Raw genomic sequence first — 26,961 nt, forward strand, 5'->3', positions numbered from 1 at the left:
GACAAGGCCACGAGAGGTTCACAGCGTCTATGGCGCAATCCGTGAGAAAAAAAAAGCGGCCACAAATTCGTCGTCATAGTGCCCTCACTAAAGGCGACACACAGCGACGACAGCGACGGCAGCGGATTATTTTGCATCCAACAACTGGGTGCCGAATAAAGCAGCCATAAAAGGTAGTATATCAAATCAGATGTGAGAAATTATACACCGCTGCAATCCCAGTTGCAGCCACTTGTTCGTTCTCGATTGCTGCCGCCGCCGTTACGAAGGGCTGCTGGACCGCTACCCCACGGACAGGCGTTCGCCAGAATTGTCGCTTGCTCGCCAGGACTGGCAGGAATGCGGAGGAAGAGCAAAGTCGAGGAAGCCTTGTTTTTCTGACGAAGGCAGAGCGCATTATACAATTTTGCTCGCAAGATAGGGCACCGCATTTACGGCACGCGCCGCGGCCATGGCGCCCCAGACACTACTCGGGACGACAATGAGCTGCCACACATAGGGAGGTGTAGCTCGCCCGAAACAGCAGTGATTGCAGCCCGGGTAGGCACACTGTTCTGCCACCGGAGGAAGCAGGGCACCGGAAAGAACAGGTTGGCGAGTTGAGGCCGGTTAAACCTTAAACCATGGTGGTGTTCAATTGCAAATAAAACCCGTTGCAATTGAGGTCAATTGCAACTGATGTCCAGTGCATTTGAGGTTTGTTGGGTGCTGATCATGCTCGTAAGGCCGTTAGGCGTCACGGAGCGACAATGGAGCAAGCCACGGAGGTGGCACTGGAGGCGCTGGTGTGCGGGCGCTCTAAGGCGCCGGAGGGTAAAACGAGAAAGGTCGCAGGCTCAATCAGCCCACGCTGTGCGACTTGCTTGGGGGATACAGAGTGTGAAAATAGAATAGGGGAAGTGGGCGGAACCTCGGGGATGAAGGGAACCGGGCCTCCACCTTTTTTATGCGTTTATGTCAGAAGATGTGCAAGTTTGCCTACTCGAAACAAGTAAGCATTTTGCCTTGTGGCTAGTAAAATTGTGCGATGTCGATTCTTTTCTTCGATCTGGCGGGATCGTCATTTAGCACAAAGAATAGAGAGATTTAGAGGGCATGAAGCTGGTGAGCGATGCAGACTACCAGTGGAAGTATGTCTGCTCGTTTCCACATATTTCACCAATTAAACCTCCTCAGACAGCGCGCTATCTTATTCGGGTAGCATTGAGAGAGACCACTACAGACCGAAAATTGAAAACGTAGCCTTCGGGAAACAACAAGAAAGCGAAGAAAACATGGAGAAGCTGAAACGCACGTGAAGGTTAAACAAAAAGAAAAATAGGTTCGGTAAATGTCTCCTCTCCGGCAGGACCTCCTACTCCCGATGAGGAATAAAGCAAGATTACCGCCCCGGCCGGCGGGCTTAAGTCTTGTATTCTTCCTGTGGGCGTCTTGTCAGCATTCCGTGTCGTCAGCCCATACCTCAATCGAGGCAAGCACAAAAGGTGAGGGAAAAAACGGGCCAAGATGGAAAAAAAAAGGTAGACCTTCCTTCGCTCGCTCGCTCGCGGCCTGCAATGGCCGTCCCCGGTCCCCCTTTTCGTCGCTCCCTCCATGTCGCACCGACAAATGTGGTCTCTCTTTGCTCCAAGTCTATTGTGCCCATCGGGGTAGTACGAGCGATTGGTTCACCCTATCTAGCTCCAAACTTCCTTTGGCCCTAGATCTTATTGTATTCCGATACTTCTTCTTGGAGCCAGCAAACGCATAGGGGGCAATTGCGTATCACACAAACCTAGTGGTTTGTGCTACTGTATCCTACCAGAAGTCTCTTTCGCCTCAATTAACTTGCACAGTCCACATTTTCGCTTCACCCCCCACCTATTCCTTGCACTTCGCTCACTTTTTTTTTTTCTTCTCCCTCCCTCGTCCGCGCCAAAAGCCTGGTCAGAGACTGCCTTCCCCCCAGGGCCGCTGTCCAATTTACGTCCTGCTGTCTCCCTTGCAACCGGACCAACTGGTCCTCCAGAACTCCATTGTCCCCAAGACCCCAGAAAGGCACCATTCTCCGCTTGGGCCAATAAAGAGAAGAAAGAAATAGAACGGAATCGTCATCTACAAATTAGACCTAAACCGCATCCCGACCACAATAATCGCCCACCGCCTGTGCTCCAGAAGTGCAACAAAGACGATATTCAGCCCTCGCTGCACCGTGGACCTTGTCACTGAGGTTGGTGCAGTGCAAGAAGTGCAAGTGCGGTGCGGCCCAAGCGTCGATCTGCGTCCAGAGCCTTCACTGCATTTGTTAATTTTCACTTTTTTGTCTTCGTGTCGCCGCCGTGTGCACGCAATTGGCTATGCTTGTGTAGAGCCCAATGCAAAATGCAAAATGCAAAATGCAAAATGCAAAATGCAAAATGAAAAAAAAATGGTTGTTCATCACTATATAGGCACCAGGGTTTGCTCTCAAATCTCTCTCTCTCTCTCTCTCTGTGGTACTTGAGATTTAGTTCGCCGGTTGTGTATCTGTTTCGACACATTGCTACCTCATCGGCTGCCTAGCAGTTGCATTCCTCATCAGCACAATCAGCCAATTGATTCACCTGCCAGTCAATTGAACTAACGTGCCCGGTGAAAGGACGTCATGAACGGGAACGTCAACGGAATCGTAAACGGGAACGTCAACGGGAACGTCAACGTAAATGTGAACGTACACAAGCTCGAGGAGGCCCTCGACGAGTTCGACACTCGCTACCTCGAGAGCTACCAGCAAATCACAGCGAAAATGGCCCTGCTGGCATTGGGCGCGCCGCCGCCGCCGCTGCTGCTGCTGCCGCTGCTCCTGGGGCTGCTGCTGCCTCACTCGTCGCCGCGAGTGCTGCCTTCTCTGCCTCACCAGCAGCCCCAGCAGCCCATGAGGCTCCTGTCGCCTCTAATGGCCCTGAAGGACCTGGACGACCGGTCCTTGCTGCTGTTGATGAGCGGCCTGCTCCAGTCGCTGTCGCTGTCGCTGCACCCTATGGGTCCGCCGTTGGCGCCACCCAAAAACATCGCCCGGCTCGTGCCACGGTCGGGCCCAGCTCCCTCTTCCTCCAAAAGCGCTTCCTTGCCTTTCATCACCACCGACACTGGTGTCCCAGTTCCTGCGGTGAAGAGACCTTTGCAACACGCTACCGCGCGGTCTTACTCGGCGCCAGACTGCACTGGCTCTGCTAGTGCTGCTAGTGCTGCCGCTGCCAACTCCACCGCTACGCCCTGCTGCCCCAGCGCTCTCCTTGGTCTGGCTTCGGCGACCAACTCCAACTACCCAATTGGCAGCTCTCCCTGCTGCAACAAAGCGCCTGCTGAACACCTGACGCTGGCAATAACCAAGAAGATGGACCCCAGGGCGACGTTACGCAGCTGGCGGTCGCTTTCGATGGACTCCATCCCGGTGATTGTCGAGTTGCCTGAGCGCCCTGGGGTCCCCAAAATGCAGAGGCTGTTTCTGGCGCTGGCGATTGCGCGCAAGCCCTCCTCCACCCGCCGGCCGAGAGACCGCAAGGCCACCTATGTGGGCAATCCATTCTACAAGGCGTCCAAGTCGCCCAAAAGCAGACGCCGTGACAGAGCCAGCAGTCTTCTGAACCTTGGTTTTGGCTTGGAGTTTGAGCGAAGTGTGGTTTAAGGGTGGATGTAAGAGACTGAGATGGAGAATGTGAGTGAAGGTGTGAGTGAGTGCATGAGTGAGTGAGTGAAGGTGTGAGTGAGTGAGTGAGTGAGTAAGTGAGGGCAGCGCTGGCCGCGAGTCCCTGGATCAAAGAACCTAACAGCTACTTTAATTCATAGATAACGAGCAACGAGCGAGACGAGAGCGAGGTGACGATGTAGAGGTGGTGTAAATGCTTTTAAGTATATGATTTTTTTGATATCAGGGGCTGAGTGGATTTGACTTGAGAGTTTCTGCTGACTTTACCTTACTGCGAAATGGCTGCAAACCATGCGAGTGCCTCCTTCTATAAGCATGAGACATGAGACAGGGGCAATAGGAAAACGCCGGCTTCAGAGACTGCTGAAGGACAAGGAGGGGAGGGTATTTGCACACATGACTCCGCCAATGCGATAAGCTTAGACTTCGTGGATATAGTACGAGCTTTGCGCTACAAGGGGATTACGTCGGCATTCCATTGGCCCAAAACTTTACCATGCACTGGTGCCTCCACACTTCGGCTTGCACAATCTTCATTTCTTATATACTGTCTTCCTTCAGCGCTTAGATACCTGGCTGATGCACATCTGTACCTTCCTTGAGTCATACTTGGCTGTTGCACATTTGTACCTTGTTTAGGTCACACTTGGCTGCTGCTTCGGGTTCCAATTAGCTCTGGCAACAATTTGGCTGCGTCTCCTTGAAACCCCCAAGTATCGGCAACACGACCTGCAACCACATCCTCTTCAATGTCCGTATTGAAGATAGCAACTTTTCCCCCGAGTTGGCGCACCCTCTCGACATACCCGTTCGCAGGATAAACAGTCCCACTGGTACCAATGACAAGAATCAAATCGACAGGTCCAGACTCAAGAAAAGTATCTATACCGTCGAGTGCCCGCAAGGGAAGCGATTCACCAAACCACACCACGCCTGGTCGCATAAGTGAGCCACAGACTGGACATGGCGGGAGGTCCTTGACCGCTAGTTCCTTAATGGGGCTGAACTGCGGCAGCGTATCCGTATCTATTGACTCGTCATTAGTGTTTCGTTCGTATTCATCGTCACATCTGAGGGTCTCCGTGAGCGGGTCGTCATAATTTTCTTCACGGTGCGTGCAAGTGAAACTTGTGCATCGTAGTTCAAAAAGGGAGCCATGAATCTCGTAAAGATGTCTTTTATTGTGACCTGCTCGCGTCAGAAGCCCATCAACATTCTGGGTGATCGTGAGAAACTCCTTGCTAGGATCTTGCGAAAGCGCTGCAAGCGCTCTGTGGCCAGCATTGGGTTGTGCCGCCAACGCCATGTGTCGTCTCCAGGCATAAAATTGCCACACGAGGCCGGGATCGATATAAAATGCGTCTGGTGTGGCCAAGTCTATCATGTTGAAGTTTTTCCAGAGGCCCTGGCTTCCTCTAAATACCGGTAGGCCAGATGAAGCCGAGAGCCCGGCGCCAACAAGGGCTACGATCCGTTTCAGATTACGTAGATACTCCTTGAACTCGGAAGCTTGCTTAAGCATTGAAAGTTTATCTTGGACCTGATGATATGGTGAAGAATGCTCAGTTTCGTCGCGATTAGATAGTGTACTGCACGCGTACACAGCTGTTCGCAAAGCGGAAGAGGGAAAACAGCGAGCTTTTTATAATAGACAGCTTTAAGCTGCTTCACCTGTCTTTTGCTTTTTCGCCTTCCAGGCCAAATACTTAGCGCTGTGGCCCACGGGGTTCACCGTAATGCCACTAATCATCGAGGGGGGTGAACGGAACCATATTTTTTGCCCATTCAAGTTGATGAGAGACTTACTCACTTCTCCCAAGTCAGAAGACTCTTCACCTTCTTCTGGGGCCTTTTCAACATACGAAACAACTCCTCCTGGTAGAACTGTAGAGTATACCGAAGTTGAGGCATGGTAACCGGAAGCAGCAGGAGATGCAACCGGTGGAGTCGCACGTGAGCTGATTGCAGGCGAGTCAGCTCGGTAAGTCTTTGGCACGTACGGCTTGTATGTACCAATTGGGGGTTGTGCTGGAGGCTGGGGTGTGTATGGCTGTCTGTAGTTGTCAAAAGACGGGTTCCCTGGGTTACTTGGGAGTGGGGCATCTTCGTGCTGCCCTGGAATGTAGTTCACAGAAACAGAACGTGTGCCCGAGGAAGAGTATATACCTGATCCAGTCACAGACTTGAGCTGAGAAACTGGTGTGAAGATGTAGGCCTTACGACCAGACACGGGGTCGTCGAACTCGGGGGCTGGTGCAACATTTGGCGACGTCGAACACTGCCCAAGCTCATCGTTATAGAATGGGGGCCTAAGGTAGACTGAGCCAACAACTGGCGGACCATTGGGATTGGCGCCCTGCTGAGGAGGAGACGCTGGCATTTCGTCGTAGGCGTTGGCGGGCAACAAATGCTTGATAGGAGACTCATACTTGATAAGCTTTCTAGGCTCATTGATAGGAACGATTGGCTGATCAATATGTCTGATCTCGTCGGGCAAACAGGCCTTCCACGTTCTAATTCTGTTGAAGACATAGTTGTTGGCATTGTATCGGAATTCACATATGAACCACTCTGAACCTGGAGGAAGCAAGTTAGGAGGTATGTCACCTTTCTGATAGTGGGTCAAGAAGATCACGTAACATGGTCCAACAATGTCTTCAGCCAAGTGGTCTCTATATTCACCGGTTTTGCACACCTCGTTCATGTAGAACAATCTGTCCACACGATGACAGGTCTGCTCTGCACGGATGTACCAACAAACATTAGTGTACTCAATACCGTCACAGGTCCACAATCGGAAAATTTGACCACAGGTTGGCTTGTTAGCATCATTAGGGTTTTTTATGAGAACCCAGTCACCGACCTTATATGCGCGGCCATTTACAGTGACAGAATCTATAGGTGTCTTGAGGCTTTTTGGATTATCTGAACCGGTCGTAGCGACAATGAAATCCTTCTCGGGTCTTGCCATCTCCTTATCGATAATTTCTGATGCTTGTTTTTCAAACATAAGCACATCGTTCATCATTGCAGGATCAGAGGCATTGTACAATTTGGCATTTCCAATCATGAGGTTCAAATCGTCTAGGAACTGTTGCACATCGTGGTATTTTCTCGAACGCACCTTTGTTCTAATCTCATGTAGGGAGATGGGGTGTGCGACGATGTTGTAGTAGCCCGGTGTCGACTTATCGGGCAACCTCTCAAAGTGGGAAGTCAAGATGAGGTTTTCATCGTCAGGATGGCGTATTCTCTTGAAGTTCTTGAGAATCGATTTAATCCTGGACTCGTATGGCTTGTCGATAATAGGAGGACGCCCACGCCTCACACCGCCCTCTGCCGCTTTTAAAGCTTGAGATGACGACTTGCTGTGCGAGTGGTACGAGGAAGAGTGCTCGTCGTCGTCGTAGTCCTCATTCTTCATGAATGGCAGTGCACTATTGCCCTCACCATCCATTGCAAGATGGTCATAGTCGTCCAAGGGACCCAAATCAGGATAGTGCACATTCGTCAGCAACGCGAGATTCTTATCCGAAGAAAGCTTGGGAATCACGGTATCCTTGATTAAGTTATCCAAGATTAGAGCGTTTTCGTAGATCTGAGACCCTGGCTCGTTGTAGTGGCGTGCATTCCACGTTATTTGTGCCAAGTCACGTACAAACTCCTGGGCATCCCTGTAGGCTAGTCTTTTCACCTGTCTAGCGATGATGTGGAGCGAAATCGGGCGGGTGATCACTTTATAGTAGTCTGTGCCAGTTCTAGGAGGAAGTTTGTGGAAGTCATTGGCGATGGACGCACCAGCGTTGTTTTTCAACAGGTACACCAGCTCAATGAACCCGTTGAGCCTTGTGGCGAGTTTTTTTATTTCTCTTTCGGACATGGCGTCTAGAGGTTGTGTGGAGGGACTGTACAACGCTAGTGTTAAAGTGAATGGTTGTTTATGGATTATTTCATGGTGCGTAGTCTTTTTGGGCCGCACACGTACTGGAAGTGGTAGCCATACGTTATGAAGAATGGAGACTCGTAATCATGGAAATCTAAATGATCTAGACAGAATATGCCTCTTTTGAAGTTGAAAAGATTATAACCTTTGTGTCGATTATTAGTTCGTGCTTCCAAGTGCTCACACTTACTTCTTTTTTTTTTTTTTTGTTTTGGCTCATTTTTTTCGCAGCCATTACTTTTTGCCTACGTCTCTGAAAAACCGTACTTATACATTGATATAATTTTCACATAACATCTAGCGTACAAGGATATGCCCTCTTAAACGCTTGGATCGCCGTAAATACCCCAGTGCTGCTCGACGTTCCAGGAGCCAGGGTTTTTCCAGTAGTCATTATACATAGTGAACATGATCACTTCACTGCCCATCACATTCCCCAACGACCGGACGGCACTGAACTGATTTTGCAAGGAAGGAACCGCCTCTCCCACAGTATTACCAAAGGAAGGCCAGCCACTTTCAGTGACGAGAATGTCCTTGCCGTTGTTGCAGTGACTCCTCAACTGTGCCACTTGCTGCTTCAACCAAGAGCCAGAAGTCAGAGCCTCCACTCCACTGAAGTATGGGTGGCAGTTCACAGCAAGGTAATCCGAGATGTCACACATCAGTGAATCGGCCATTACAGCCGCCAAGGTGTCAACAGTGACAATGTAGCCATTGTAAGAAGGAGCGTTCAGCTTGAACCACTGTCTGGCCTCGTTCACAGCGTTTCTCACCTGAGAGGCAGTTTTGGTGCCGGCATTGACAAGCTCGTTGCCAATGGCAACAGTGTGAACAGCATTCCAGCCACGAGAGCCGCTATTGACCTGCTGAGCCATGTTGCTCAAGTCGCTGTCCAAGTTGTCAATTGACCACACACCCAAGTAGAGCTTCTGCGATGACGACATGGCGCTCACCACATTCTGGATACCGGAGCAGTCCACAGAATAAAGTCTGATGAGATTGAAAGATCTCAATTTGGCAATGTCAGAGGCAACCTCGCTTGCGGTCTTACATTGACCGCTCTTAGTGTATGGAGAGTAGGTGATTCCAGCACCCTTCTCAGCGTAAGCAGCGATTTTGGCGACATGGGAGTCCGAAGCAGCGGAAGCACTCAGCAGCGGTTGCGATGAGTCCGAGCCGTCTCCAGTACCGCCCACAACCACGGGTTCGGTGAACCCTGGGGTTTCTCTACCTGCACTACTGGCACCGCCGCTAGTCTGTGATGGGGTATATGAGCCAGAACCGGCTGTGCCTGAAGAGATCCCTGTGGAGCCTGAAGAGCCCGAGGAGCCCGAGGATCCACCAAACAAACCACTTAGCCAGCCGAGAAGGCCACCTGAACTCAGCGATCCTGAGCTCGAGCTTGCGGGCGCGGGCGCAGAGCTCGAAGTTGAAGTTGTAGATGTGGAGCTCAGTGACGAGGATCCATCAAAAAGACTAAGTAGTGAACTGAGGAACCCTCCCAGTTTGCTACCTGACGAGGCTGCCTGAGTCGAAGCAGCCGTAGCACCCGTAGCAGCAGCGGATGTAGTAGGGACAGGAGTAGCGGCGGCAGCAGCCGGAGTGGTGGTATCATCGCTGCCAAAAAGCTGCGCAAAGAAGCCCTTGGAAGAGGTAGTAGGCTCAGGGGCTGGAGCTGGAGCAGCAGTGGTGGTATCATCGCTGCCAAAGAGCTGAGCGAAGAAGCCTTTGGAAGTAGCAGTAGGCTCAGGGGCTGGAGCTGGAGCAGCAGTGGTAGTCTCAGCGGATCCACTGAGGAGCTCAGCCCAACCAACATTTGCAGTTGTTGTCAAAGTGACGACATCCCGCTTGACGTCCTCTATCGGAGCTGCTGCTGCTAGGGCAGCGAACATAAGAAGCTTTAATTGCATTGTGGCAGGTTAAAGAACCAACAGTCAAACCCAGAAGAAAATTGGAAAGTCAACAAACAGAAGCGAAACTGAAAAACAAAATAACCTTGAGGACAAGGCTCAAACGTTCAAGAAAGGTAAAAGGGTAAGAAGGAAAGTCGATGAACTTCTGAGGGCCAGTTCTTTAGCTTTTCCACAAAATGTGGGGGGAATAAATCGGATATATAGTGGCGATGTATCAACAACAGCCGACGGATTGTTGCAAGCAGCCGAAAGTGGTATAAAGGTAAAAATCAATAGAAAGCTCAGAGACCAGAACCAAGACTCACAGTAGAAATGCCCCATTAGGCAAAAGACAGATTTCGCAGCCATTAAGTGTGTGCAGTACGTATACCCTTTTAGGAAAAGTGATATACCTATGATGTATCAACAACACTTCCATTTGCCGGCAGTGTTGACAAGCACACATCCCTACCTCATGCACAGAGCCAGGCTTTGACCATTCTGGGCTAATTACGACGCTATAACTTGCTGCATCACTACCACTGGGCGCAGTGTTCGGCCACTGTCCCGACGCACACATTTGAGAATATTGCCATAATAGGTAACACCCCAGTTAACTCTGCGCATTTTGACACATTTCCTTGCACCAAAAGCGCTTCTGCTATAAGGTGGCTCTGCAAATCAACCTCGAGAAGAAACGTTGAAAACCCTGTCTTACCTCCATCGGCTGATCCTTAATTATTTCATATCGTAGCCGAGTGTAAAGAAAAAGGCGGACCTCCACCTCTCCGACTAGGAGCGACGATATTGGACCTGACTACCACACATGGATATCCAAGAAAACATAGTCTTGGCTTGATAATTTGTGAGCTGCATCGCATCACCGTCAAAAGTCCGCGACAAGCGTTGGCTGCGGACCCCGATTCCCCACCTCATCGGGATTTTGCAGCCAAGATTACCGAGACCTCAGATTTCCAAAATTGAAGACTCCCTCCACTTCATCTTTGTGATTGTTTGCCGCTGAACACTGAGCCAAATCGATGACGTTGATTGCACGCTTTAAGTAAAAGCATACCTTACCACAAGACACATTTCTTCGTTTTGTTCATTGAAAGCTGGGTTCACCCCCCTCCCCCCCTCATCAACACCCAGGGCAAGCACGTGTAGAGCTCCTTCTCCACTGAACCCTTCTGCAAGCTGTGAAACGCATGCACCGGCCGGGATCGTCTGTGGACTTCCTTCGACTGTTACCCCAGAACCTCCTCACTGCACCGTCGCTACTCAGTGAAACCAGCGTATGATGAAAAAGAAAAGCACAAAAAGTATAATCACCCCTCCCCAGAAAAGCCACTTGTTTTGCTTGGCCCTTCGTTCTATAGTTCTGATCGTACCTTGAGACACACCCAAAGTGACCAAACTCTCGGAAAACTTCGACCCAAGTTTCCTCAATGTCTCGTTCTGCTCTACGAGATCCTCAAATGCGTTCTGGCCCATCTCCAAGATCTGGTCAAGCTGCTGACTCCCTCGAGAAAGCGACTGCTTTTCTTTGTAGAGCCCTTCCAGATACGACATGGAAGCCTGCTGCTGTTGCTGGTGGTGGTAACTCTGGGTGTACCCCAGTCTTGGTGACTCTGCCTCGTACGGGTTTTCAGAGGCTCCTGCAACGTGTCGCCTGCCCATAAGCTCCTGGTGGTCGTTTTCTTGTAGAAGAAGCTCTCTTTGCTGGCGTAACGAGTCAAATTTTTCTTGGAATTGTTGCAATTCACTGTTGAACTTTTCCAATCTTGCACGCTGCTTCTCGTCGCCCCCGCCTGTCTGCTGAATCATGTCATTGTACTCTTTTATGGTTTTCTTAAATGCTGTTAACGATGTGATGATGGACCCTTGGAGCGACATGGGCGACGTCAGAAGGTTTTTCTCCAACGAAGCTAGATCTCGCGTGAGATGATGTGTCTGCTTTATACCGTGGTTGTAGAGAGCGTTCATAAGCGTGGAATTGGCAAGTTGGACACTGGTTTTTGTTTGAACCTTGTTTGGTGAAACCAGCCTGTCTGAAATACCGTGTGGGGTCACGTGCGAGATGGGGAATTACGAATAGGGTGGTCAACTCCGTGGAAGAGAAAGAAGAGGCGATTCAATTGTAGAGATGGTCATTTTTACTGGGATTTGTATTTATGGAGGTCGTGTTATATCCATAGGAGCGAACGAATTAGTTGTTCAACTCTGCGTGCCGTCTGAGTCTTCGTACCAAATATACCACATAGTATTTCGCAGCCAAATCGCAGCCAGTAGCTGCGATGCAATAGTAATCACATTTCTTACCTGTAAATGGCGAGGAGCACAATAAGGACAGCGACTCTGTCCGCAGAAGAATGATTATTTTGCAATCGAAATGGCCTTGCGTTCGAAGCGCGAGACTCTGGAGCCAACCCTTTCGGCCCTGTCCTTAGTCCGTGCAAAAAGACGCAGTATCATTCGAAACCTTGAAGTATGTTCTTCACAGTTTATTCAAAAGCTAGTCGAGCCTGTACGCGTTGACTTAACCGAAGAAACGCACAAAGGCCAACATCAAGGCAGCAGTACCAGAGCTTACACCGATCAACCACTGCATGACTTGCGTTTTCACCGACTTGATTTGCATTTGCATGTTGGCGATTTCCTCGTCAATTCTCGTGTACGTATCTTCGATTTTCAGCTCGTGAAGTGAACTTTCCTCACGTATTCTGCCCTTTTCCAAATTCAAATCGAGCCTCACTCCAGCAGAGTTCTTTGTGATTTCCTCTTTGAGTCTATTTTGAAGATTCGTCAAATTTGTACGCAACTGCTCTTGTTCCTTCTTGAGGTTTGTGAACTCAGACTTGTCCATTGTCTGAAGTTCACCTTTCAACTTCGCAAAATCAACTTTCTGCTGGTATGCAATGGAGTTCAAGGTTTCCTTGGTAACCAAATTTTTAGCGATCGACGAGATGCCGTCATTCACAGCCTTGTTTACGATGTTCACGGCTGCTTCTGCCTGCTCCTCGGTAAACTTCCCCTTCGTCTGGAGCGACTGCACAAATTTCTTGGTGTCGAACTTGGTTATCGAGCTAAGCAGTCTCCTTGTTATATTTTGTTGCACGCTGTACATAAAATGTATGGTGGATACTGGATGTGTAAGTGGGTTTATTGATAAGTGGTAGAATTTGTGACTTGTGAGGTTGATATGTACTGCAGACAATGCGCCACAACTGACACAACAAAGGTGACACAAAGGGTACATCTTTTGCCGTCAATCAGCAAAAGACAGCAGGAACCCCTTTCAACACCTACAACTGGTAGCTATCAACTACCAAAGCCTTCATTTGGGTTTTTTTTTTGCATTGGACCAGCTAACCATATTGTGTTTCCTGCATATAGTTGCGCTATATCGGGTCTGTATTCTCAACTAGTGCTATCTCTAAAGCTAAGCTATTGTTCAGAATGCTTGCTAGGGTTCGTTTGGCGAGACTGTTACGTCTCCCAAAACCGCTCCATCAGGTAAACGTGGTGAGACTATACTCTGACAAATACAAATCCATTGATGAGTTCAACAAGCAGAAGAAGGAGTTCAAGTTCGGATACGGGGTCGATGAGATGACCGAATCAGGAGAGCTCGAAAGGAAAGAAAGACTTGATGATGCTGCCGATGGGTTTGCCGAATTTGACATAAGTAAACATCCCCGTTTGCAGGGCCTCAAGCATAATCTGCCTGAGTGGAAAGAGCAAATGTTCATCATACAGCAGGAAATGCAGAAAGACCAAGAGAAGGCCAGAAGATCATGGGAGAGAAGAGAAAGGTTCAAAGCGCTTGGAGCTGGTGTGTTTGCTTTAGTGTCTATTGTGGGAGTTTATTCGGTGGTGATGAACTATAAGTATTTGAAAGGATGGGCTCTGAATAAGTTGAACTTTGACATAGACGACTCCAAAGTGAGAGATATGAAGGATCCAAAGGGAAACAAGAAGAAGACAAAGAACTTGGTTGATCGTTTGAATGAGGAGTTGAAGCTTGTTCCTGGCTTTGTCAAGAATCTTGTGGACTCTACTACCACACCTGGTCTCTATGTATTTGGGGGGTTCATGAAGAACAAACTTCCCGCTCGATTGAGCTTCTTTGATGGCATGTACCTTCAAGATGTGCTGGTTCAAAAAGACTATTTGGTGGCCATTGATGACCTGGGAAGAGTGTATCACCACAGCCCCAAATTCAAAGAGCCAGTTTTGGTGAAAATGCCTCTGAAGGTTATGCGGGTAATTTACTCCGAGGACAGTTTTTACTACTTATCCAATAATCAGAAAGATATCTACTGTGGACCTAAACTCAAGGAGTTGCCTAAGAAGGTGCGAGGCTGGTTAGGCTCGACCTCCTATGCTTACCCCGCTGAAAAATTGAATGTCAGTGTGTTTAAGAAGGGAGAGAAAATCAAGGAAGTGGCAGCCGGTCTCAGTCACTTGCTTATTCTCAGCAATCAAGGCAGGCTTTTTGGTGTTATTGCTGCCAAAGGCGCTGAGAACAAAGGGCAATATGGCTCTCCTAAGTTCTCTCCATTCTTAAAGTCGCCAGGGATTGTTCCCAATGAAGTTTATGAGCTCACGAACTTAAACAACGAAATAGTCACGACAAAAGAAGGTAAATACGTTCGCCCAAGAACTTTCTCATCAATAGCCACTGGAGAGAATTTCAATATTGCTAGTGAATCGAACGGAAACATCTGGACCTGGGGTGCGAACGAGTTTGGCCAATGTGGCAAAGATTTGACATCAGCTGATGATATTCAGCCAGTTCCCAAAGTTGCATTTACCTTAGCTGACTTGGAGAGGGTCCTGAAATACAGCTTGCCCAAAAATGGCGCTGGCTTCAAATTCAACGTCAAAGATGTATTTGCTTCTGGCGAGACGTCATTCATTCAAATGCAGAGCTCGAATGAAGAAGATCCGCTGAAAGATCAGGAGCTTTTGCTCAGTTTCGGAGCCGGTCTCAAGGGCCAACTAGGTCTTTCTCAGTATTTGCATGTCGCTTCTGTTCCTGCCGTACTCAAATCGCTTGTGGGCCTCACTGAATTCGACGAGAAGGCAAAGGAGGTCAGGAATATTGGAATCAAGAATGTGGTAACTGGGAAAGACCACATTTTTGTGGTTTTGGATAACTCGGGTCCCAATAAAGATGTTCTTGTCTTTGGTGATAATACCAGTGGCCAATTTGGTAACGGGAAGACATTCAAGAGCTCAAAGCCGGTTGCATTACCTAAACTCATCGAACCAAGCGATTTTGAGGCCGGTGAGACTGAACTGAAGAAGAGGTTGGCGAAAAAGATCAACAACCTCACCACTAACCGTCTCCAGCTCATGGACGGAGTGCAAATTGGCAAAAAGTCTGTAGAACAGGTGATTGCGGGAGGAAGCGATGGGTCTGTTCTATTTTACCGTGTTAAGTAATGACGAATGCCGGTTTTCTTGTAAATACCCCAAATGTTTATATTGCATCTACAAATCGAATTAAGCTGCATCTACAAGTTGAAGAGCTCCTTCAAGATTCTGATGGTGTCGTCAGGAGACTTCACAGCGTGGCCAATGGTTCTTGGGTCGGTGAAGATCTCCCAGTCGTTACCACCCTCGTAGGCCTTGTCGCCGAAGAAGTGGATCTCCTTGAAGCCCTCGTTCTCCACGTGCTGAAGAGCGTAGGTCTTGTCCCAGCCGGTAGGGAACACGTCAAAGGAGATCTGGCCGCCAATGGAGTAGGTCAAGCCGTAGTCGGCAAAGTTCTCCTTGAGAGCATTGACAAGGGTCTCTCTGACCTTGTGCTCCTTGTCGTACTTTTCAAACTCGTTTCTCTCCTCGGTAGAGGCGTTTCTGCCCACAGGAGATACGTTGATCATACCGTTTCTGAACTCAATAAAAGTGCCTCTTCTGACGGGAATGTCGATGTCGGCCAAGTGGCGCAAGATGAACTTGACAAGCTTGTTGTACTTGTCGTTGCCGATCCAGTTGATGAACGACTGCGACGCAAGCTCCTTGCCCAACTTGTAAGCGGTCAAGCCGTTTTCGGAAAAACAGTAGTCGAAGTCCTGCAACACGCTCTCGCCCAACTGCTCCACTTGCTTGGACAAGTCACTGCCACCAACAAAGCCAATCACCACCTTCTTTCTCAAGGCCTTCAAAGTTTCTCTCATCTCGTCGGAGATCTCCAACCTGGCAGGAGTCAAGGTTCCGTCAACATCGAACAACACTAACGTGTCTGGCTTTTCTTTGTGGGAGAATGACATGGTGATGAGTGAATGTGGAATTATATAGAGGGTGTTGGCGAGGGAAAAACTTGTCTATTTATATAAGACGCGGTGGACGTAAATTTTTATGCAGATGGATGCCCACACGCGGCTAAGTGTTGATGAGGTCCAACGATTTGAGCAGGTTGTGGGAAGGTGGAAATTAGGAAAAAAAAAAATTAAAAAAAAAAAAAGAAGAGGTTTAGAAAAGAAGAGCAAAATGTGATCAATTTGTATCAATTGGCTTTTCTGTGGTTTTTTTCTTGCCTTCTGGTGCTGGTTGTTTCCTCGTGGGTTGAAGCTACCTGGCCATTTTTTTCGCAGCCGTTTCTGCCTCAGTGTACTGGTGGGAGCCAAAGAGATTGAACAAGGCGCAGTAATATGGAAAACAGGGAGAAAATATTAGAATCTTTAAGTTTTTTGTGTGGTTTGATGAACGTTTAAATTTGCCTGCGAGTCATGGTTCAAGTTCTAATTATTGTGATTGGCTGTTTCTGAAGGGAATGTGCAAAAGCATGGGTCCGGTGAGAAAGCATGAATGGCATTGACCAGAAAATAGGGCCATTTACAACGTTAAATGCTGTTTGTTTCTCGGGCCCGTGGTGAAGAATTGGCGTGTTTCTCATATTTAAGTAGAATATTAAAGTGGTAACGTACTTTCAATTTATACATTGGAATCCTTTTAAGTATCAACTGATCATAGAACTCAGATATTGCTGTGCGAGTTGCAGCTGTCACCTTCTTGCGTTACTTTCACTAGGAGCAATTTTTCGCAGCCATTTTAAGGGCACTATTAGACCTCACCATAACTCGTTGATTTCACTCGATGACTAGTAAAGGCAACCTGCAAAGGCTAGGGCAAAAAACAGTGAGGAGACTGATGGGATCAGGATAAGATTTAACAGAAGAAATCTGTATTACACGTATAAAAGAATGGTAGTCGGTCAGATTATGCTACAAGGGCTAATTGGATTGAATTTGTGAGGTGGACGTTGTCGGTGAAGCACAGGATATAGATTTAGTTATCTTTGCTTCTTGGAACTCAAAAGAATGGTTCATTGGAGAAGTGGAAGAGTTCGCTGACCACGACGCTGGCGTAACCATAAGAAGTTGTTTCTAGAAGTTTGAGAAGGTTACTATAAGAGGGTATATCCACAGTATTGATGGAGCTGTTGACCATCGCTTGGATCGCTTCACGCTTTTGTTATATGTCATAATCCACAGAAATGCAATTACTTCTGTTTTTGATTTTATTATTACTTTCTTTTGAAACTGACATTTGATAAAGTCGTTGTTTCGTCTGTATAATAAGATACTTCAACAAGTATTCAAAATTCTGTCAAAAATGCAATTAGAATAATTTGGGATGCATTTTTTAAATTCACAAAAAGTTCAGCTATCGTGTTTCAGTTAGTCATGGATCTTAAAAAAGTCTCTCTTCTCCACTGCTTCTTAGTGTTTATTCATTCACGTTGTTCAGTCATGATGGCATCATCGAAGTCAGAATATATACAAATGTGCTGATGACTCTTCTATACTATGGGGCCAGTCAGTGATCTCTACACTACAAAATCTTTCAAGGAGCAGATTCAATTAGATATACACTTAAACCTGGTACTGGTAGTTAGGGAACTGGGTCAAGTTCTCCTCCAAGTTACCCTTCTTAGACAAGAACTTAACGTAAGCACCGTCGTCCTTGACCTCACCGTTTCTCTTCTTGGCAATGTATTCTTCTCTGTCGAGAGGAGTGAAACCCCACTTCTTAGAGATGATGATCTTCTGCTGACCTGGGAACTTGTATCTGGCTCTTCTCAAACCCTCAACAACAACGTCCTTGTTGGAGTCCTTGGTTCTGGCAGACATGAGAACCTGACCAATGGTGACTCTGGCAGCCAAACCGTGAGGCTTACCCCAGGCACCTCTCATACCCTGCTGCAATCTATCAGCACCGGCACACGACAACATCTTGTTGATTCTCAAAACGTGGAATGGGTGGACTCTCACTCTCAAGTGGAAAGAATCTCTACCAGACATCTTGGTGATGTACTTGTTGGCACAGATACGAGCGGCTTCCAAAGCCTCAGAGGACAACTGTTCAATCTCGTTGGACACCAAGTGGACACACAATGGGAAGTCATCGACAGAGGCCTTCTTTCTACCCAAGTCGTAGATTCTGATCTTAGGGTCTGGGACAGCTCTGTTGTATCTAGACTTTGGGTAAGGCTTGTTCTTACAGTATCTGTAGCATCTAGCTGGTCTTCTAGCCATTTTGTCTGAAGGAGTTAGTAGGTGGGAAAAAATAGTGGAAGCTGCGAAGTTTCGTAACTGAGATGCTGCTTATTAATCGGGTCGTGCGAGGGGGGAAATGTAATGGCTCTGAATAAAAGGAACTTATACGGGTGGCAATTCTTTGGGACTCTATTAAATCAAAATATGGGTTGTTCTATTATCAGTTGCTGCTTTTTTGTGGATTCTTGGACTTTCATGAAATAGTGGGAACATTGAAATGACCGCACATTATCGCAAAATGGCCGAGGATATGGGAAATTTAAACATTCACGGGTAAATTGTCAACTTGTTATGTTCGTCCTGGGCATTTCTCGTACGGACTCCGCTGCTTGATTTGTTCTAAACATACCTGTTGGAACTTGTCGTTGAAGGAGAACCAAAACTAGCAGCGAGATAAATTTTTTTCTTAGTGAGCCCCAGCGAGTGCGGTACTGCAGACACGCACCCTAGGGTTTAGGGTTCACTTACTGTGAGTGAGTGCCAGATCGTGGTTCCGAGTCACGTGCGTTGCTGTGACTGTGCATGACCAAACCTCCAATGGGGACACAAATTTATGAAAAGGCGTTGGAAATCGAATTTGGAGCACAGGGTCGATAATTTTTCTGAGAAATAGTAGACAATTCTACTTTCATTTTTGACTAAGCCATCGTTGTTTCTTGATTGTGGGCAGCCTTTCTGGAGATTCTTGATGTGGATTACTATACAATTGAAACAAGAATGGAATCTGAGAATTCTCTATACTGATTTAAACCAGGTGGACTTTTGCTCCCAATATAGATGAATTTCAAGTATAGTCAATTGTAGACGATGCTTATGTAGACCCCTGTGCTTTGTTCCCTCTTTGGATCTTTTCGCAGCCAATTTGTGATTCGCTACAAAGGCAGTAATCATGAACAACGATATAAAAAGCTCTACAACTAGCTCCAAAAAATCAGTATCTGGAGCCTTCAATACTGATTGTGCTAATTCTGCCGTTAATTTGCTTCTCTATATTCTCACCTCGACAAGTACCTTTCATTGTAGTTTCTAACCATGCTTCTTCTAAGCCGCTTTTTGACAACATCCCAAATAAACATAATGAGGGTTTAAAGCATTATTTGATGACCTATTCATCCAAACTACCTGGAACTCGATTATTTTAAGTAGTATGGCCCAGCTTCTTTGATTGCAAATGGACCGCGTCCTGCATACACTGGCTCCATGCTCATCTCAGATAAGACCTCAGAATCAGCTTCTTTCCCAAGCAGATAAACATGGGTAGATATTCGGTCAAAAGGTACAAGACAAAAAGAAGAACAAGAGATCTCGATCTTGTCTACAAGGATCTCTCCACAAAGGAGTCCGTTTACGCATTGAAGAACCAACCCTTGGACGAAACAAAGCCTGGATTGGGCCAATACTACTGTATTGAGTGTGCCAAATACTTCGAGTCCCAGCCAACGTTGGATCACCACAGAAAAGGAAAAGTCCACAAAAGAAGATTGAAGGATCTCAGGCAGAGGCCGTACACCCCGCTAGAAAGCGAGGCGTGTGCTGGTTACAACCTCCAGAAGTTCATGGAGTCTGTGGAGAAGTACAAGCAGACAGAGCAGTATAAGCAAGAAAACAAGGCTGAGCTTGATGCCATCAAAGATGCAAAGAAGGATAACTTGGATGCCCTTATAACAGGGGTTCCCTCGTCCCACGCTGAGGGTGAAGTTGAGATGAGAGACTAAACAAAGCACGAAGGATTGGGGTCGGGTTTTGAACATACAAGCAAAAGGACTGCTCGTTTTTTTGCTGCTTCGTTTCAGATCTAACGGTCTGCTGGAATATCATGTACACTAGATAGCCACAACGGAAAGATAGAATCACGAGAGCGTAGGTTTTTGGAAAGAATTTCATGAAGAAGTCTAATTCGTCTTCCAGCAGATGATGTTTTGCGGAACCGATTTGCTGTAATTTTTCCCACTTTTGTGCATATCAATAGTAGGTTTCTGGGTCACCGATTGTGGCGATATCAGTACTACTGCGCGATTAGCATGCAACTGATATCAATACTAACAACTACTAACAAGTATATGCAATGAGAATCAAGGTCAAGACGTCGTCTGCAACTGACGTCATCGCCTTCGACGATGAATCGATCTCGGTAGCTGAACTAACTCAGCTCATCTCTGCATCCTCGCCAAAACTTGCTAACGTGTCTATATCTTCCTTCAAAGTTGGCTTTCCCCCGCAATCCATAGATGCTCACTCCACGATTTCCATAAAAGAGACAGGGATCCGGCCAAATCAACAGATCCTTGCTGAAGAAACCCCTTCACAAGACAAACCAGTAAATGTTGCTCCATCGCCTCCTTCTCGTCGTCCCACAGAATCTCCAGATATTCCTAGTGTCCATATCAAGCTGCTTGACAAATATGCTATATTGAGGAACGTTCCAGACGACAACTCGTGTATGTTTCGAGCAATCAGCTACTCTCTCACCAACAGGCTCTCCATGAACGATATAGACCTTCGACAGCTTGTGTCCAGCAAGATAGCCAGTGATCCCTTCACTTATAACGAGATGGTGCTAGGAAGGCCAATTGACAAGTACTGCGAGTGGATCGAGAAAAAAGATTCGTGGGGAGGGGCTATAGAACTAGGCATCATTGCTGAGGCTCTTGGGATCAGGATCAATTGCTTTGACGTGGAGCTGGGGAACATGATGGTGTTCCAAGATGAGGCATCGAAGCCAGAGAAGTTCATTTGTTTGGTGTACTCGGGCATTCACTACGATAGTATTGTTTTGAACAGCGTGTTGAGCCAGAGCAAGCAAGGAGACGTAGGGTATTGGACGCAGCACGAGGAGGATATCGTTGAAGCTAGCAAGCAACTTGTAAAGTACTTGCAGCTGAAAAACTACTCCACCAATACAACCACGTTCAGGGTTCGCTGCTTGGAGTGCTACCTGGTGTTGGTGGGGGAGAATGGAGCGTCAAAACATGCCAACGAGACGGGACACTTCTCATTTGGCGAGGTCAAGTAGATCAAACCTTGTGGAAGGGTTCATATTTGCGAACCATGGTGTCCAAGCGATGCATCCTCGACAATTTCGATGGCTGAATAAGCTTAGGTGTCCAACGCATTTTACACCACAAAATATTGCAAAGATGCCTTCCTTCTGGAACACTGGAATTTACCATTCAGAAGTCTGCGCAGCACAGTGGAGAGGTTCTGCTCCCTTCTCGAAAACCATGAGAAGTAAAGCCTGTTGGAAAGAAGGTACTGCTAGATTTACTGCTTTTCACAGATAATTCGGTAGCTTCGGTGGTGATACGTAACAAATTTGATCGCATGTATCGAAAATGTCATTGTAGTGAGCAGCCAAATCTTAAAAAAATGGCCATTGCTCTCCCTTAGTAGAATTTACCCCGAATTTTGATGAGTACGCTAAAAGAAGGACGAAAAAAATATCACCCGAGTTCTCTAATTTCCATTTTCCCACCTCTGGCTTCTTCTCAGTGCATTTTGCAACCACTCGCCTACATATGTCTGCGATGCGCATCGGGGTTATACTTTTTTTAAGTACTTAGTAGCCCCATCTTCAAACCACATCCACAATAAAAGATGGCAAAGAAATCTCTTGCCGAGAAGTACGCCGAGGCAGAACAGCCCGTTGACTTTGATATCGAAAATGAAGAGCTGAACCCCTTTGCACGCATTGACGAAGAAGGATCCCTCTCATCAGATTCCGACGATGAGGCTCTCAAGAAAGAACACTACGTTCCCGTGGGCAAGTCGAAGCTCAGAAGCCAGAATGGATCGCTTGTAAAGGGAGAGAAGTACAAAGGCGCAGTGACGTCAAGAAAGAGTCTTTACGATGATAGTGATGGAAGCAGAGATGATAATGAGGGCAGTGAAGGAAGTGGGGAGGAGAATGAGGAAGAGGAAGAGGGAAGTGAAGAGGAGGGTGATGATGTTGAGGGGGAAGATGGTGAAGAAGAAGAGGATGAGGAAGAGGATGGAGCAGATCTCAGCGAAGATGACAGTGGAGCCTCTCTCAGAGCTAATAGTGACGATGAGTCTGGGATGGATGAAGACGATGAAAGTGAAAGTGAGGGGTACGAAGAGGACGGCGATGCTAAGAGACAGAAAATCAAGGCGATGATGGCAAAAGAAAGAAAGCACATTGTGAACAGACTTTCCGAGGCTGCCTCACAGGAGGCGCTTAAGGGTTACGCCATACTACAACAGCATAAGCTCTTTGATGCGCTAATAGACGCTAGGCTAAAGGTGCAAAAAGCCTTGACAAATTCGAACTTGTTGCCAGGGAACTACGATACTTTGGTCGAGGAAAAATTAGGCGACGAATCAACTGACGGCAAGATAGAAGAAGTGTCACAGAAGTGTTACTCATTGCTAGATATGATATTGCAGTTGCGGTCGAAGCTTTATGTTAAGGAGAACGTGGTGGTAGAGCCCGTGGACCACAAGCCTAAGAAACGACTGTTGGAGCAGTACCTCGAAGCCACCAGCAAGTATGATACTATTCTCAACGACTACAGAAGCAATGTTCTCACAAAATGGCTGGCGAAGATCCAAAACTCTTCTGGGTCTAGTGCCATGAATGCCAGCAAGTTCAAGGCTCTCAACCAATCTGCAGAGCAGCAGGTGATAAACAATTTGGCTGACATGGAGCGACTTGTCAAGAGAACGAGGCTCAACAGAAAACAGTTGAAGCCTCTAGGATTTGAGTATTATGAGAAGCTGAAGACGCAAGGAACGAGTAATGAGAACAGCGAGGGGAAAGACGGTGAGGAGGAAATTCCAGAAACACAGCAGAGCAGGTCACTCAATGTTCAGGAAGTGGAGCTGATTTTTGATGATGAAGATTTCTACAGAGTATTGTTGAATGACTTGGTTGATAAAAAAATTCAGTCCACAGACCCAACGTCAGGCTTGCAATTCGCCATGAGAGGAGCGGCGTCTGCCAAGGTCAAGAAGAATGTCGACAATAAAGCGTCCAAGGGCAGAAAGTTGCGGTACCATGTTCAAGAGCCAATTGCCAATTTCGAGACACCGCAGCCGGCTCTCAAGTGGGACGACGACCAGATCGACGAGTTCTTCGCTTCGTTGTTGGGACAAAGAGTGAGCATGAAAGAACAATTATCTGAAGAAGAGGACGAAGAAGAGGAAGAAGAAGAGGAGCTTCTTGTGGGAGACAACTCCATCAAGTTATTCGGATGAACCGAGAACAATTGTATATAACTATCATCGTACTCACTCCAAGTATAGAGTAGCGTGGGTGTATACTACATGGCATAGTCGATATTAGAACCTTTCCCTATTTACATACGCTTTGATCTAATGCGTTTTGATCTTTTCACCATCACCAGTCTACACGTCTCTTGTTCAACTTCTTTGCCGTCTGGCCATTAGACCTCGTTCCCTGGCCCCTAACTGGCAAACCCTCCGCATGTCTTTGGCCAGCGTACGACTTTGTCTTGATCTTTAGTCTGATGTCACCACCAATCTTCTGCTTCAACTGGTGCTCCACCTGCATGTCTGAGAGCTCCTTATTAATCGACATGATCTGAGTTTCACTGAGCTGGTTCATTCTCATTCTTGGGTAGATGCCCACCTTAGCGCATATTCTCTGGGCTGTTTGGCGCCCGACGCCGAAAAGGTTTTGAGCAAGGCCAATGTGAACAGGCAGCGTGTGCTTGATAGCTTTGCCGAAAACGTGGACGGCCATGTTGGTTGTGGAGGGTGGAGAGTTGGTAGTTGAAGGTTTTTCAATGCGATATGAGAAAAGTGCAGGTAGTTTTTGAAGGAGGTGGTAAATGACGATGAAGGTGAAGCACTTAATGTGGTGAATGCAAATTCCTTAATCTAGAGGCAGGTTGACCGTGTTACTAGTGGAAATTGTCTCGACTGGATGGTTTTTGAATTTTATTAAATTGTTGTTGGGTTCTTGAGAGTTGAGCATACCAGCGAATTGGGTGCAAAATTCTGGAACGTTGAATTTATCTGTAGAAGAACCAAAAAAATCAGCGGGTATTCCAAAAAAAAAACGACAATAATCAATATAACTTACAATGGAATAGACCACTCATGAATGCTACGTCGGCTACTAAATATACAAATCTTGCTTATTAGTGTTCTGTAGGCAACGATATACAGAGACAGTGCAGTGCTCCCTCTACAGTTCTCATTACAAAAAAAGGTACTTCATAAAAACATCATATTTGGGTCATCATGTTTAGTGGCCCCCTCCGCGTGTCTTGTGCTATAACGGTCACCTTCGCTGCTCCTCGATATCAAGGCGTAGAATCAAAAGCGAACGTAGTAGACCAATCATGGTGATAAAAGAAGCCAACCCAACGGGCACGACTGCAAAAACAACAATATTGTAGAAATCAAAGAAACGGGCCCTTCGTTTGCCCTTCAAGTCGATGTTCGACGTGACAAAGTTTTGCACAATGTAAAGCAACGTTAATGCACACAGAATCAAGATCCACGTGTGTAGACCGTATTGGTACCCTTCAGCCGAAAATGCTGAAACCAAGTACTGCTCCACGGCCACGAGAATCGTCGACATCAGCAACATCCTCACTATAGCACCAGTAATAGAGTAAGTGACGATCCATCTGACCATAAGACCGTCCAACACCGAGTACAGCAAGTAGCCAGCCACAATGCACCAGATACCCTCGAGAAAGTGCTCAGAGCCACGAGCAGTAGTGATTCCAGCCGATTCCCCCGAAAACTTCTCGCTCGAAATGAACACTATCCACCACGAGTCACAGAGTCCCATGATACACGGCACGAGCAGCACATCTCGACACACAGCAAGCAAAAAGTGCTGTCTTGCGTTGAGGAACTTGAGTCCCAAATTCTTGAGTGATCTTTTCCGGGGCTGAGGCTCCCTGCTGTGTTCTCGAGACTCTCTTGCCTCTCGGCCTCGACGGTTCAGCCGTGTCCCATTCGATAGTAGCGTAGCTCCATTCGAAAGCGTGGAGCCGCTCGAAGTGTTGGAATTGACCAGCGCTAGCGACGGATCCAGAATCCCCATGGGCTCTGGAGGTGCACATTCCAACGAAAGAGGCTCCCGAAGCTCTCGCCGTAGATTATCACTTTCTGGTACTCTGATCTCGCTTCGGCTTCGATGATGCTCCTGCGACAGCTCATACAGCGGCACAGGCTCGTCTGGATCGAAAACGTTGCACAAAACAGGCATTGCAGGCTCTCTGGGAACTTCGGTCTCCTGGCCCTGGTCGGCGCTGGCGCTGTGCATCAACCCCATGCGCATGAGCGATTCGCTATCAAGATCGTTGTCTGTGTCTCTGTACTCTTCTCTGGAGCTTCTTTGTCGAGTGGAGGTGTAGTCTTCGTCGACTAAGTACAGCAGGAGCTGCTGCAGGGAGAGTCTGCGGCGGAGCCCGTTCCAAAGGGGCATTGTGAAATGAGTGTATTTTTAAAGGAAAAGAAGTTGATGAAGATGTGCCGAGGAATTGGCTTGGGAGGGGCTGTTTGGCGGTTTTGCCCTGGGTGGTGTCCAGGAGGTGTTGTATGAGAGAGATAAGTACTGCGCACACATTTTTCATGGGACTCTGGGGATGACTTGATGTGGGAATGTGGGCTGGACAAGGGGAATTGAGGAAATGGACAAGGGGAATTGAGGAAATGGACAAGGGGAATTGAGGGAATGGTTGATTTGGTGATGAGGTGTTGTTTTCGTGTATTCTTTTTTCGATGTATTCTTTTATATGTTTATTTTTTTTTTCTACCTTTTTCTTTATTTGTGGACGGTAAATTGCTGCTATTCAACTTGAAAGCGATGTGATCAGACGAAACAGGAGGAGAAAGAGGTATCCTCGGATTCAGAACAAGTCCGCAGAGTAAGTTTCTAAAAGCTCCATATATTCAATTTCAAAAATGGATCCATCCACCAGTACTTTGAACTGACACAACCTTATCGCACGCTTTCCTCAACAGCAGTTGTTCTTCATTGTATGTGTGAACAAATCGACCGTTTGAGATTTGCTCAGACTCTGAGAAACAGGCTCCGGCTGAGTAAGTCCCTTTTGCCCAAGCATCATTGCCAATTCTCGAAAACAGGCATCGACGTTCAGACTGCTTTTGGCGCTGGTCTCCACAAAAGGAACGTTTAACTGGACCGCCAACGCCTTCCCCTCGTCGATGGAAACCTCTCTGTTTTCCTTATCGTCGCTTTTATTGCCCACCAAGAAGATTTCGGCAGACTCGTGTGCCTGGGACCGAAGAGTGTCCATCCAGCGGTGAATATTTTCAAAAGTTTCTCTCTGGGTGACATCGTAAACCAACAAGATTCCTCGGCAGCCTCGGTAGTACGCTTTGGAGAGGCTCTGGAACCGTTCTTGGCCGGCGGTGTCCCAGATCAGCAACTTGATTTTTTTGTCCTTGATGTCGATTACTTTTTCACTGTAGTCGACTCCAATGGTAGCCATGAACGAGGGCTTGAATTTGTCTTGGGTGAAACGCAACAACAAGCTTGACTTACCCACGCCTGAGTCTCCAAGAAAGATGAATCTCAAGATCTGGTCATAGGGATGCTCTCTGGGTACACGGGTCATACTTATTTTGGGTTTTCGTAGAAAATTTGAAGAGTAGGATGTTCTGGCAACTATATATACGGAAGGCAGGGTAGAGGCTACGAGATATGGGCAATTGCAACTGTTGGTATCACTACGAATTGCTCACCTATGAAGTTGTACTGTAGGAATTGCCCGAATGCTAGAAGTTTCTCTGAGGAAAGTATAAGTCTAGATGTGCAAGGCAAACCCACAGTGATACAATTACAATCCGTAAAAAGCTAGCTTCTTGAACAAGTCACTTGGGTGTTTTTTCTTTTCTTTCTGCCAGTTCAAAATTCGTCTTCAA

At 47.2% G+C, this 26,961-nt stretch overlaps 15 protein-coding genes across 15 annotated transcripts; 5 read left to right on the top strand and 10 right to left on the bottom strand. All coding sequences in view use genetic code 12, as the record gives it.

Moving 5' to 3' along the window:
* Positions 1-2,623: 2,623 nt before the first annotated feature.
* CJI96_0000439 (uncharacterized protein) lies at positions 2,624-3,646 on the top strand (the record flags this gene model as incomplete). Its single annotated transcript, XM_029034664.2, has 1 exon — positions 2,624-3,646. One exon carries the CDS (start codon positions 2,624-2,626, stop codon positions 3,644-3,646), a length of 1,023 nt encoding a protein of 340 aa, XP_028889906.2.
* Positions 3,647-4,307: 661 nt separating this feature from the next.
* Positions 4,308-5,189, bottom strand: CJI96_0000440 (uncharacterized protein; the record flags this gene model as incomplete). Its single annotated transcript, XM_029034665.2, has 1 exon — positions 4,308-5,189. One exon carries the CDS (start codon positions 5,187-5,189, stop codon positions 4,308-4,310), a length of 882 nt encoding a protein of 293 aa, XP_028889907.2.
* Positions 5,190-5,324: 135 nt separating this feature from the next.
* On the bottom strand, positions 5,325-7,547 carry CJI96_0000441 (uncharacterized protein; the record flags this gene model as incomplete). Its single annotated transcript, XM_029034666.2, has 1 exon — positions 5,325-7,547. The coding sequence occupies one exon, from the start codon at positions 7,545-7,547 to the stop codon at positions 5,325-5,327; it is 2,223 nt and encodes a 740-aa protein (XP_028889908.2).
* Positions 7,548-7,930: 383 nt separating this feature from the next.
* On the bottom strand, positions 7,931-9,523 carry SCW4 (Scw4p; the record flags this gene model as incomplete). The annotated part of the gene is made up of 1 exon (XM_029034667.2): positions 7,931-9,523. One exon carries the CDS (start codon positions 9,521-9,523, stop codon positions 7,931-7,933), a length of 1,593 nt encoding a protein of 530 aa, XP_028889909.2.
* A 1,263-nt stretch (positions 9,524-10,786) lies between these two features.
* Positions 10,787-11,491, bottom strand: CJI96_0000443 (uncharacterized protein; the record flags this gene model as incomplete). The annotated part of the gene is made up of 1 exon (XM_029034668.2): positions 10,787-11,491. The coding sequence occupies one exon, from the start codon at positions 11,489-11,491 to the stop codon at positions 10,787-10,789; it is 705 nt and encodes a 234-aa protein (XP_028889910.2).
* A 553-nt stretch (positions 11,492-12,044) lies between these two features.
* On the bottom strand, positions 12,045-12,632 carry CJI96_0000444 (uncharacterized protein; the record flags this gene model as incomplete). The annotated part of the gene is made up of 1 exon (XM_029034669.1): positions 12,045-12,632. One exon carries the CDS (start codon positions 12,630-12,632, stop codon positions 12,045-12,047), a length of 588 nt encoding a protein of 195 aa, XP_028889911.1.
* A 332-nt stretch (positions 12,633-12,964) lies between these two features.
* CJI96_0000445 (uncharacterized protein) lies at positions 12,965-14,956 on the top strand (the record flags this gene model as incomplete). Its single annotated transcript, XM_029034670.2, has 1 exon — positions 12,965-14,956. The coding sequence occupies one exon, from the start codon at positions 12,965-12,967 to the stop codon at positions 14,954-14,956; it is 1,992 nt and encodes a 663-aa protein (XP_028889912.2).
* A 71-nt stretch (positions 14,957-15,027) lies between these two features.
* PMM1 (phosphomannomutase SEC53) lies at positions 15,028-15,783 on the bottom strand (the record flags this gene model as incomplete). Its single annotated transcript, XM_029034671.2, has 1 exon — positions 15,028-15,783. The coding sequence occupies one exon, from the start codon at positions 15,781-15,783 to the stop codon at positions 15,028-15,030; it is 756 nt and encodes a 251-aa protein (XP_028889913.2).
* Positions 15,784-17,388: 1,605 nt separating this feature from the next.
* RPL10 (60S ribosomal uL16 domain-containing protein) lies at positions 17,389-18,596 on the bottom strand (the record flags this gene model as incomplete). Its single annotated transcript, XM_029034672.2, has 3 exons — positions 17,389-18,056; positions 18,422-18,477; positions 18,541-18,596. The coding sequence occupies 3 exons, from the start codon at positions 18,594-18,596 to the stop codon at positions 17,389-17,391; spliced, it is 780 nt and encodes a 259-aa protein (XP_028889914.2).
* A 729-nt stretch (positions 18,597-19,325) lies between these two features.
* On the top strand, positions 19,326-19,787 carry CJI96_0000448 (uncharacterized protein; the record flags this gene model as incomplete). Its single annotated transcript, XM_029034673.2, has 1 exon — positions 19,326-19,787. One exon carries the CDS (start codon positions 19,326-19,328, stop codon positions 19,785-19,787), a length of 462 nt encoding a protein of 153 aa, XP_028889915.2.
* A 350-nt stretch (positions 19,788-20,137) lies between these two features.
* On the top strand, positions 20,138-21,085 carry CJI96_0000449 (ubiquitin-specific protease OTU1; the record flags this gene model as incomplete). The annotated part of the gene is made up of 1 exon (XM_029034674.2): positions 20,138-21,085. One exon carries the CDS (start codon positions 20,138-20,140, stop codon positions 21,083-21,085), a length of 948 nt encoding a protein of 315 aa, XP_028889916.2.
* Positions 21,086-21,666: 581 nt separating this feature from the next.
* On the top strand, positions 21,667-23,286 carry CJI96_0000450 (rRNA-processing protein BFR2; the record flags this gene model as incomplete). Its single annotated transcript, XM_029034675.2, has 1 exon — positions 21,667-23,286. One exon carries the CDS (start codon positions 21,667-21,669, stop codon positions 23,284-23,286), a length of 1,620 nt encoding a protein of 539 aa, XP_028889917.2.
* A 142-nt stretch (positions 23,287-23,428) lies between these two features.
* CJI96_0000451 (mitochondrial 37S ribosomal protein uS13m) lies at positions 23,429-23,794 on the bottom strand (the record flags this gene model as incomplete). The annotated part of the gene is made up of 1 exon (XM_029034676.2): positions 23,429-23,794. The coding sequence occupies one exon, from the start codon at positions 23,792-23,794 to the stop codon at positions 23,429-23,431; it is 366 nt and encodes a 121-aa protein (XP_028889918.1).
* Positions 23,795-24,337: 543 nt separating this feature from the next.
* CJI96_0000452 (uncharacterized protein) lies at positions 24,338-25,498 on the bottom strand (the record flags this gene model as incomplete). Its single annotated transcript, XM_029034677.2, has 1 exon — positions 24,338-25,498. One exon carries the CDS (start codon positions 25,496-25,498, stop codon positions 24,338-24,340), a length of 1,161 nt encoding a protein of 386 aa, XP_028889919.2.
* A 532-nt stretch (positions 25,499-26,030) lies between these two features.
* On the bottom strand, positions 26,031-26,654 carry CJI96_0000453 (Rab family GTPase; the record flags this gene model as incomplete). The annotated part of the gene is made up of 1 exon (XM_029034678.2): positions 26,031-26,654. The coding sequence occupies one exon, from the start codon at positions 26,652-26,654 to the stop codon at positions 26,031-26,033; it is 624 nt and encodes a 207-aa protein (XP_028889920.2).
* Between the last annotated feature and the right edge of the window lie 307 nt (positions 26,655-26,961).

This window comes from Candidozyma auris, chromosome 1 (genome assembly GCF_003013715.1).
Source record: "Candidozyma auris chromosome 1, complete sequence".
Lineage (NCBI taxonomy): Eukaryota > Fungi > Ascomycota > Pichiomycetes > Serinales > Metschnikowiaceae > Candidozyma > Candidozyma auris.